Here is an 11,208-nt window from a genome sequence, read left to right on the forward strand (position 1 = left end):
TTGTTTGTTTACCGGACCTATTGGTTGACTCGCCTCTGCGTTGAAACAACGGGTGCATGATAGCGGCTTTTGGCTGTTAGTCTTTACAATTTCGAGTGCTTTAGTAGTGTTCTCTTGATCCTATTCAGCAGGGTCTGTACATACATCGTTACCTGAGGCTCGGGTTAGCGGTGAAGCGAGAAGGTAGCCTACAATCGGTACTCCAACCGATGCTAATCTGGCCTCCAAGTTAATTTCATAGAGTAACAGTATTATGAGCTCATCATGAAGAACATGAGGCCTAGAAGCTAACCCTGATCTCTCAAAGCATCTACACTCACTACCGGTGGTTAATCCCTCTCAAACAGACCTGGGCCGACGTTATGGTTCTTATCCAAAAAGAAACGCTTATGAATCCATTGTATATGCATCCACTACGTATATATTTTTCACCATTCATTTTCAGTGCTCTGTCACGATCATCAAATTTCGCTGACATATTTGGATGGTTGCTTTGGAAAGTATAATGAGCTTTATATGTCCCTATCACGATTATGTGTGAGTGGCGCGTGTTCATCATCTTTTCCAGTTTTGGCATTATAATCGAAGCACTTACCCTCTATTTTATCTCGGAATCTGTCTTCACCCGTGTTTGCGAGACACCTAGGGGGCGTTCTAGCGAGACGGCTGTTCGATGTCTCATTATTCATCCCCTGTGGCAATTCGCCATTCTACTCATACATTTCAAGGTCACAATCTCTAGTACAAGTACATCACTTGGTTAAACGAACTTAAGCCTCACTAATGTCTGCTAGTAGCGGGCATCTGTCTTACCAATATCTGACCAATATGTTCTCTCAATCGGAGCCATCTAGATTCATAGACGACCGTACCTTCATCCCGTTTGTCACAACCTCATTCATGACTCCTTCCAGGATATGGATCAATACGCTACATCCTCTCTGTTTCCCATTTTTTCTAGGGCGGTGAATTATTAATGCCCCGCGCCAATGATTACACTAGAGTGGTTGCTGCGTGTGCTCACAAGTTTCTTCAAGTATGGACCTGAGTTTTTTCCTTCATTTGTTCCGGCCCGAACCAATCCTCTCTGGCGTCTTCGTCGCTGGGTATACCTCTAGTTTTAAACTCATTCATTTCCCTGGCGGTCCGGCTTGGCTTACTTATTTGCCTTTATTTGTTTCACCTTTCGTTTTACTTTTTTTGGCTATTGGGGGCCGGTCACAACCATACTTCCCCTTGGGGTTACCTGTATCTTATGTTTGATTACGGTATTCATTTGCAGGCTGGAGTTCATTATTGGAGCCAACACGTTACCGACGTCACACACGCGTCATGCCTGAGCATGACAGGAACCCAAACCTGTCTGTCTTTTTTAATTAACATTGCATTACCAAATTGGGCTATCCCAATCAAAACGAGTACCATCATTGGTAAAACAACTTCCCAAAAAGTTAACGGTAAAAACTAAAAAGGAGAAAGGACCCTGACTCGGAAACCAATACACAATCAAGATGTTCAAACAGAACAGAGAATCAAGTGTATAGTTGTTTTTCGTACACATGGTATTTACATATAATATATAATATGATTTGTTTTAAGGTGTCCCAAGGTAATGCCAGACAGGCTGGGACCCCCCCCATAGAGTGAGAGCCAGAAAAACTGGGGAACTACTCGATTACATTACATTACAATTACAAACATTGGCATTTAGCTGACCGCCTTTTAATCCAAAGCCGACCTCTCCATAAGTAAATTCGAACCCAGCGCGCAGATACCCAACCCTGAAGAAACAAGCAAATCATCAAAGTCACACCTAGGCTTGCCAATAGAGCCCAAGGAGAACATTCCAGTGGTACTAAACTGGTTTTTTCAGATCACAGCCCAAAGTTTTCCCCTATTTAAGTATAAAGTGGCTACTGTAACGAGTAACTCTCTTTTGTTTTAGCCCTTAATTCTAAAATCGCCTCGGAAAGTGCGAAAGTCCCGAAAGAGCATGGTCATTCGTTTCAGTCCTGCGCCAAAAAAAGATCGGCAAGCTACATCCTGCCTGTCCTGGATCTGAAATGGGGGGAGCAAAACCTTTCCACCGATTCGCTTGGAAGCCCGGGAATAGCCCAAACCCACCCTGTTTTTGCTGACTGGGAGACTTGGTCCCGTTCGCCAGTGCGGGGTCGGAAGCGAGCTGTCGTGGGTCCGAGCACGACGCGGGAGGTGCCACGTGGCCTGGGTCGACGGTTTTACCACCCGGCCATCGGCTGTCACCTGCCAATCTCCCTGACGCGAAAGGCGCCGCAATCCCCACCCGCACGGCATGGTAAAACAAAAGGTTCCCCCCAAGTAACCCAACCGTGTTTTGAAGTGGATCTCCTGACCACCGCCCCGGTCTCTCCTTTGCGGACGCCTCCGCCGCGGGAGCGCAGGGCGCGGCCCACGCCGTGGTGTCCGCGGAACAATCCTTGAAAGGCGGTTGAAGACCAGACCGACAGCCGCCTGCAAAATCTTGACCTGAGCCTGCAACGGTCCTGGGAATGGCACCATGCAGGTCAACGACCAGCCAGGGAAGGGAGCTCGTGCCCATGAGCTCACGGGCGTTGGAGGAAAAATGAGGAGAGCCCCCCCTGGGACCCCAGAACCTCGGTTGTTTTCCTGGGTCAGCTGGACGTATCTCCCCTGGATTCGTTGCTAAAGAGTCGTTATCTGCACCCCGCAGCCCGGGTTGTAATCAGCGATGTTTTTGGCAGTGAAGGACAGGGTATTTTAAATCTAGGCAATCAACAAACCCAATTTCCCTCCGCTGCAGGTTGAGTCTCCACGGCGCCGCAACACAAGCGGCCGCGATGTTCCCCTTCGTTCCAAGGCCTCAAGAGTGGGGACCAATCCTTTTCCCGGAAACGGAAAGGCAGCACGAACCAACAAACAAAAGACCTCGAAGCGAACACCCCGGTGAGTTAAAATTGAAAAAGCGGTCCGACTCGAACCTCCTCCACAGAACCCTGTAAGGTTAAACGGTTCTTTGAGGTACATTGCAGTCGTGAGGAGGCTGCAACGCCCACGTCCGTGCAGACCCGAACCTGAACTCCAAGTTTTTTGTGAGAAGTAGCGACCCAGCGACCGCATCCTGAAATGTTTCCACACGTGGTTCGAAAGTGCAGCAGGTACAGGTCCAAACGGAATGATGGACAGTAGAGAGAGGGTATGCGGCTTTAAGCCAGCTGATGCTAGCTTTCCTCAGTGGACAGGCAAGAGGGCACGTTAGTTCCTGTTGGAGTGGGACCCTGCCTTGAAAACCAGGACTGGTCGGCGGTATCCAGTAAGTGTTCTTGTGGCTGACGAGATAACCAGGAGAGGTCATGTGTTAAAGGTTATGGCAGTTTCGCGTTCCAACGCGTGTTAAGAGGGACTGATGATTACCAGGCAATCGGGTATGGGAGAGGACCAGCCTTGGCGAAGGTTTAATAACAATCAGATGCAGGTCATGAGAAGTGGGTTTCTTTAGGAGAGAGGCGTACTCTTAGCCTCCTTCGAAAAATGTTTGGAAAAGTGACAGGAAGTTAGGTAGAAGTCTTGATGAATGGGTGAGATGAAATGGGTGAGAAACTGTAGAATATCAGGAGCGATAGTCTGAAGGAGGTTTGAGGGGATAGGGTCCAGAGGACAGGTGGTAGGGCGGGCAGAGGTAATGAGGGTAAGAACCTCACTTGGAGAGAGAGGGGAGAAGGAGGTCAGTGTGTGCGTGAACGGTGGGTCTGCAGTGTGAGAAAACGTTTTTAGAGAGTACTTGTCCATGGACAAGTGAGTTTGGCAATTTACTTGTCCGAATACATTTTTCACTTGTCCAGAATGGACACAAATTGGGGCCACTGGAATCTTCTTCTTCGCCATCGTATTTGACATTTTCCCACGGTTTTTACGACACCGCTAACGTAAATGAGCGGTAAGATTTTACTGCATCACACATAGGGTTGGGTATCGTTTGGATTTTAACGATTCCGGTTCTGCTTTTCGATTCCGGTTCTTTGAGAGGGTAAAAATAAGTCCCATGACAAACTGGGAGAAAAATATATTTATGAAAACATTAAGTCAAATCTGTATTCCTATTTAAAAAACACCTCATACTGTTTAATTTCTCACGGTTATTGAATACAATTATATAAAAATAATCTCTGCATTGTTTAGTTAGTTCTAAGTGGTGCAGTTTGAGAATGTACAATTGGACCAGTCTCCTCTGATGTTACACTGCAACCTGCCTGTGAGACAGAGTCCAACCACACAGTCTGTGTGTCCAACACATGTCCTGCAACACACATGCTGCAACCTTCCTGTGAGACAGAGTCCTACCACACATGTCCAACACATAGGCCTAATAATAACAATAATATTTATAGCCTATAGGCCTAGCGCTTTTCTACAACTCAAAGACGCTTGCACGCTTACACATCTCCTGCAATACCCATGCTGCAGCTGCCCAGCTGCTCACTGTTTGTAAAAGTAAATAAATAGTATTTTCATTTCAATAATGTACTTTCTATACCCTGCTTCATAAACAATACTGACATCCCTCTGCTCCTCCGAGTCTGGGGGTCCGGGGATGTGAGGACCGCGCGAGGACACAGGGAGGCTGCTTCACTTCATAAAGGAAATGGCGGTCAATATTAACAACACAGGAGCTAAAACGCTTAATAACCTTCATTACATGTTAGAGAAAGAACATAAGAAAGTTTGACAAAGATGAGGCTGTTAAACGGGCAGCGGATCCGCTGTGCGTAGAAAGAGAGAGAGAGACGCTGAGCTGCACCGTGCAGCGATCAGCTGATACGGAGCATAGAGAGAGAGCGCTGCAGTCCGCGGGGCACGGCCTCGCCTCCTGTCCTCACAACTCTTATCAATCCCGGGACCGGACAATTGTTATTTGTTCCTCCTCAGAACCGAGTTTTGCTTCCCAACCCTGCCACTGTGCTACACTTCCCGCCCCGCCCCCGTCTAACTGTACAGAAAGCGGCGAGATGCATTTCCTTAGGAATCGACAAGCAGAACCGAAACCAACATTTCTAAACGAACAATGGCGGACACGTACAATTTGCGAATGAGTTCTGCCTTTTGTAAACAGAATTTATCAATAATTTGTCAATAAATCAGGGCGAAAAACGTCACTTGTCCGCCGGACAAGTCAATTGAAAGATCTACTTGTCCGATATTGTAAATAACACGTCCCGGACGGTGGGACGTGTACTTTTTCGCACACTGTATACTATTCTTATTGATACTGTAACATACTGTACATGTTTACCATTATTTTATATTCTCCTAATTCTTGTTTGAACTCTTATCTCCTGTGTTTCTCTCTTATTCTGTTGCTGCTATAACACCTGAATTTCACTACGGGGGTCAATTAAGGTCTATATCTTATCTTGTCTAATCTTACGTCAGAGCTAAGATACTCTACAGATCAGTGGGGTTACTGACCTGTTCACAGGATAGGAAAGAATCATTTATGCTACATCATCTTATACCTTTATAATTTCCTTAATGTTTTGTTTTCTTTGAATTATTAGATTACTTTATCTTGAAAAAGAGGGAAGAACGTCACTGGTAAACACAAATGTGAGAAAGTCCTAAGTGGCTTCATTTTTAGGGCTCGCAAGTTAAAATACCTTTAGACCGCAGCTGCACTGTCTGATGAAAGCTCACCTTACTTGAGTATACTTAGTGGTTGAGTTATTCTTCGAAGAAAAAAATAAAATAAGTTAAATGTATGAAAAAAAAAAACCACAACATTAAGGTGTGGACTTAGTTGAGAAGAAGAGATTTCACTTAAGTTTCTTTGTCAGGCTTTCATGTAATTTTTTCATAAATTGTGGATAGAATGGGCACCAAAACATTGATAACAAACAAAGGAAACCTCTGCTTTAAACTGACATGATGTTTACTAAGTGAGAAGAAGTGCTTGGTGGTACCTGCAAGGTCCCTGAGGTGGTCCAGGGTTGGGATGATAGGGGGGCTCCTCCTCTGCAGGAAGAACAGCACCATGACGGTGAGGGAGAAGTTGGAGATCCAGGCCCCGGGGATGCTGCTGGTGATGCTGTGAGCTCGAGCCCAACAGCGCACGGTGAACACCAGGTGACGCACCCGTGGGTCCAGCTCTCCGTACAGATATAGCAGCTCTGTGCTCTTCATCGCCACCCTGTGGAGAACACACAAAGTTACTACTACTGCATGTTTTGATGGGGCTCTTTTGATATCAGTGTTGAGATTTCCAATACAAGTGCACTTCATACATTGTATTTTTGCATTGTTGTATTTGGATTGAAGGTCAGCGTCTTGCTGATCAAAATAGGACATGCTGTCAATAACCAACAAATTAAGTATATTAAATAGGGAATAAATTGCAGAAATAAACAATATCGTGCAGAATTTTGTAATATACTGTATATATGACTGACCTTTTGGCTGATTGTATTGCTATTAAACCAGTGGATTTGTCAATGGGTTATTACAGATAATTATGTGTTTCAGGATGTCAATCCTTATGATGATAATTGTAATGCTCTTAACCAATATTTTTACATAGCACCATTTTTTTTTCAGTCGTTTTCTAGGAAAGCATCAGTATGAACCTCTTAATGCCAGTACAATCCTTATCTTCATGACATTAGGTCCCAGTATTTGTCCACATATTTAGCATATATTTGTATTCCATTTCTACCTCCCAAGTTCATGAGATAAAATACTGTTTAATGTCAAGGGTCAGTGAAAATGAAATCATATGAAAAGCACCACTAGGGAGCAGCCTTCAGATTGTCATAGTGGCTGCGTCAGTCACACTGCTGTTGGTTTCCCTTCACACGCGCACACAGAAACCTCAGGCAGGAAAGAGCTGCGCTTGAAAGATCTACCAGCACAATATAAGAAAAGTCCCCCTCACATCCACCCACCACCTCTGATGGTTCCCCTCCATTTCCTTAGAAACTGCAGAGCAGTTTTTCTGTATGTTAGCAGGTGTGTAGGTGTTTGTGTTATCATTGGTAGGAAGGGAGGAAGTGAAACACAAACAAGCCCCCCTTTTAAGCTTCATGTTCAGTTTCACTCCGGTAGGGGTGCAACTGTACCCCCACAGCACTTCCTGCCACACAGGTTTCTGTTTGGTCAGTATTGCCAAATCAATATCAGGACGACAACGAAATAGCAGTTTCTGTGAAGCAAGAGGCCTATGACTATGAACAAGTATAATTGACCTTTCAAGATATGACCAATAGTAGTGTGAAACCGAATCATTTTAAATGAACCACTGCAACCCCAGAGCCATGACGAACAATTGTTTCATAGTGTTTATGTATGGAAAACAGGTTATCTCCTAGTAAAGGTGCACAGGGTGAGTACCTGTTGTTGGCTGTGAGGTCACACTGAAAGCCAGAGGGCTGGTGGACGAAACGGACCAGGGGACAGCGTGCATTTAGTATCTTCTGCACCCCCACACACCCGGGTCCAAACTGGTCCACACACTCCCCGATGACTGACAGGATGTTCTGGGTGACGATCCGCTCCAAGTTGGCCCTCTTCATCTGGTACTCCAGGAACAGACCGGATTTTGGCTGCAAACAGACAGTTTAAATATGTTTAATGATCTTAAATCACCATCAATTTCTTAGACAGGTCACTATTATTACTTTGTAGCATCTTATTTGTTTCAAAATGTCTTTAAATGATTGTAGTACACATAGCAAGCACAAACACAACAACGTGCTTTTAAAACCTTATTTAGACTGTGGCATATAAAAATGTATTAAATTATTTGTAACATACTTTGATGTAGTTATATGCCGATACATTGACATTTCTAAGTGAGCAATAACCTACAAGTCAACAATAATAATATTATTTCCTTTTAATACACCAGCCTACAGTTATGAGTGTAGATGGACACATTTGTTTTAGTCTTTACATACTGGTTACAAATGCATAACGCAGGTGTTTAACCATTGTTGCATCTATTCTTTCTTTAATGCTCCTTTTTAATGTAATTCAACCTAATAACAAGGTGTCCGGCAGTGGCTCAGTCAGCAGGGGCTTGCCTTGGACTGACTAGCTATAGGGTCGCCGGTTCAAGTCCCCGACCAGACCTAAAATATGGAGTGTGGACTGCTACTTGGAGAGGTCCCAGTTCACCTCCTGCCCTGCTGTGGTTCCCTTGAGCAAGGCACCAGACAACCCCCTTCCCCCCCACTCCCATTGCTCCCCGGGTGCTGTACAATAGCTGCCCACTGCTCCTAGTGCTAGGTTGCGTTCCGATAATCCAAAAATCAGCTCCTAAGTTCTAACCCTATCTCCTATTCCTTGACCTCTGAGTGAAACGTCACGGGGTCAAGGGATAGTGGATAGGAGAATTCAAAAGGATTTAGGAGAAGAGACTGCGGTACTTTAGAGAATCCGAATGCACTTTCACTATCTGACGTGTTTATGATGCGCCAGCGGACGTCATTGTGTGCGTCTGCTGCTGTGGGGAAACTATGGAAACTACAGTGTTCTATACAGAGGGTTTCATCCCTCTCATTCTATTCTAATTTATGTTTTATGTGATATTCAAACGATTCTATGGACTAAAAAAATAAATGTATTAGACGATAAAGAAAATAATGGTTAATTCCAACCTTACTCTTGTAAAATGTTCTCCTATTGCCAGTTTTCTCTTTTTGAGTCTGGTGGGAATTACATCAGCATTGGTAATGAAGCTGTATGTTCTGAGGTGACACAAATGTGAGTTTGTCGTGTAAAGTTTGTATAAATGTGTATTAAATGGTGATTCTATCAAACTATAGCCACAGGTTCCCTCTTTATAAACTATTCAGACTGAGTGTCTGGCAGGGAACAGAACCATTGGGAAGTCCCGACAACTTAAAAAATGAGAAAATAGAAACCGTTGTGTGCCAACGCTGCTCGGTACAGTTAGACCGCTTGTATACATTGCAGCAGGAGATATGCAAATGTTGGTTTGAAATACATCTGGCACATTAAAATAACAGCATGTGTAACAACACTTGTAAATGTGGCACTAATTATTCACAAGCCACTTGATCTAAATACTGAAGGTCCTGGTTCCAACCATTAAAGTTTATGGGGTTAAGTTATTGGTATATAAATCAAAACCGGGAAAATGTGATGTTGTGTAGTTTCATTAGAGAAGTGTGGCAAATAAACATTCCACTCAGACACCAGAGAGCACAACGCCCAGATGCTGTTGTGGATACAAGCATTGTTTTACATGACAAATACAGGTTTATTATAACTGTTGATATGTCGAAGCTGCAGAGGAAGACATTGCTTGTGAAAACTATCTTAACTTAACTTTTTGGAATAATTATTTCTGAGTAATTCTATCCTCTGTGATGTGTGTCAGAGCACTCGTGTGATGTGGACTCCGCCCCTGAGGGAGAGCTTCGCCTACCCTTTCTTAGTCCTGCAGATGCTGCTTCTCACCTACATCCTACGGTAAACTCTCCACCCTTTCTCTCTTAAAATCTCAATCTCAACTGTTGGCAAACTCTCCATATATATTGTATTTTTCATACAAAAATCTCACCTTGAGTTGAGTTTTACCTCTGTGTTTAACTAAGTGGCTCTCAATTTGTACACGTAAGGTACAAATTGCCAGTAGTGTCATTACACATGTGATCAGCACATGAAACATGCATCTCTCTAACCTTTGATAGAACACGGTTGTATATAGTACAGAGCAGTGGTTCTCAACTGGTCAGGTCTCGGGATCCACTTTTTCCTTTGTCAATAAATCGTGACCCGAAATTTTGAACCCAGGGTTTCCCACACATAGACTATACTTGGGCGGGCCACCCAGGTATATTAATGGCCGCCCAAGTATATTTCGCGACCCATTTAGGTTTTTTCTTTTTATAATTTTTTTTTTATTCGTCCGTGACCACGATGCCCTCTGCGATCGATTAACTTGTGGACAATGATCCTTCGGTCCCTTGCTCTGATCTCGCCTCCTTCTGGCCTGTTAAGTGGCCTGTCTCACACAGGGTGACTGGCTGTCAACATGATGTGGCCTGCCGACATGGCCTCTGTCATACAGATCATAAATCAAAGCCCTTGATTGGTCTCTGTGTCATTCAAGCTCGGATAACCTCAGCTCAGGTGAGGTAAAGGACTCTCTGAGTGTTTAGATAGTTAACTTAGTCTAAGTTCTCAGTGGGTCTCAAACGGTGTGGTCACCATTTATGTAAACACATATTTCCATTTGAGAGTGTGCTGTAATATATATATATATACGCTTTTCAGTCTGCAATATTAATGAAAGTGAAGTACAGTGCATAATATCCATTATATCCCTTCACAGAACAAAAGTATGCTTTTAAATAAGGTTTAATGAGATGATGGAATCAAAGCTGAACTGTATAACATGCTGAAAACCCACCCCCAGGGAGGGGGTCGTGGGGGATTCTCCCCCAGGAGATTTTTTGAAATACTAACATATAAACTATGCATTCTGGTACACTCTGAGAAGAAAATAAATAAATCTATTACTACCCGACATATTAATAATATTTTATGCCATTGTTTGTTTTTCACTTTGTTCTGTCAGCTGAACTTGCTGCTCCACACAAAGTGGAGATAGTCTGTGTGACTTACTTTAAATTGTGGATAAGGGGAGATAGCCCCCATAATTGTTCTGTGACCTGTCAATCATCAAACCGGGGTCATAAACGATGTAACTTCCCACTCATAAGTGTCAGCTTTTTTTATATCTTTTCTCGTGGGACTCAACCGTTTCCTCAGGCTCTAGTTCATAAATTTAAACGTTAGTGCTTCACCAATAATGGTACGTCCCCTCACTTATGGTATTATAAGCGAGATATCGGGTACCAAGAGGTATGTGACCACCAGCGACCCTGGGCAATGGCTCACCCAGCGTCTACACCGCTCCCTTTTTTGCCTTTTTTATTTGACATTAAAAAACACGCCTTTTTCTGAATAAAACTTCCGGGCTAAAGATTTGCGCTACCGTCGCCGCACAACATGACCTTCATTGCCTCTGTATTTGCCAGAAACTTTTGCAAGACATTGTAGAAACGCTATAAAAAGCTCAGGAGACACGGTTCAGTCTTAGTTCTACAAGGCCTTCAGGGGTGCCTTTTATTGAAACGCATCTGATTAGAATATTAAGTTACACATGTTGAAGCTCTAGTTTTACTTGTT

The 11,208-nt window shown here is 43.8% G+C and overlaps 1 protein-coding gene across 2 annotated transcripts in view; it reads right to left on the reverse strand.

Moving 5' to 3' along the window:
- mtpap (mitochondrial poly(A) polymerase) overlaps window positions 1–11,208 on the reverse strand; it is a 21,041-nt gene that overhangs the window by 4,454 nt on the left and 5,379 nt on the right. For both annotated transcript variants that reach the window (XM_010780965.1, XM_010780955.1), the window contains exons 5-6: window positions 7,378–7,589; window positions 5,955–6,181 (exon numbers count right to left, since the gene is read on the reverse strand). In XM_010780965.1, coding sequence (XP_010779267.1) covers window positions 5,955–6,181; window positions 7,378–7,589 — 439 coding nt within the window. The remainder of the gene's footprint in view (window positions 1–5,954; window positions 6,182–7,377; window positions 7,590–11,208) is intronic.

This window comes from Notothenia coriiceps, unplaced genomic scaffold (genome assembly GCF_000735185.1).
Source record: "Notothenia coriiceps isolate Sejong01 unplaced genomic scaffold, NC01 NC01_scaffold00000491, whole genome shotgun sequence".
NCBI lineage: Eukaryota > Metazoa > Chordata > Actinopteri > Perciformes > Nototheniidae > Notothenia > Notothenia coriiceps.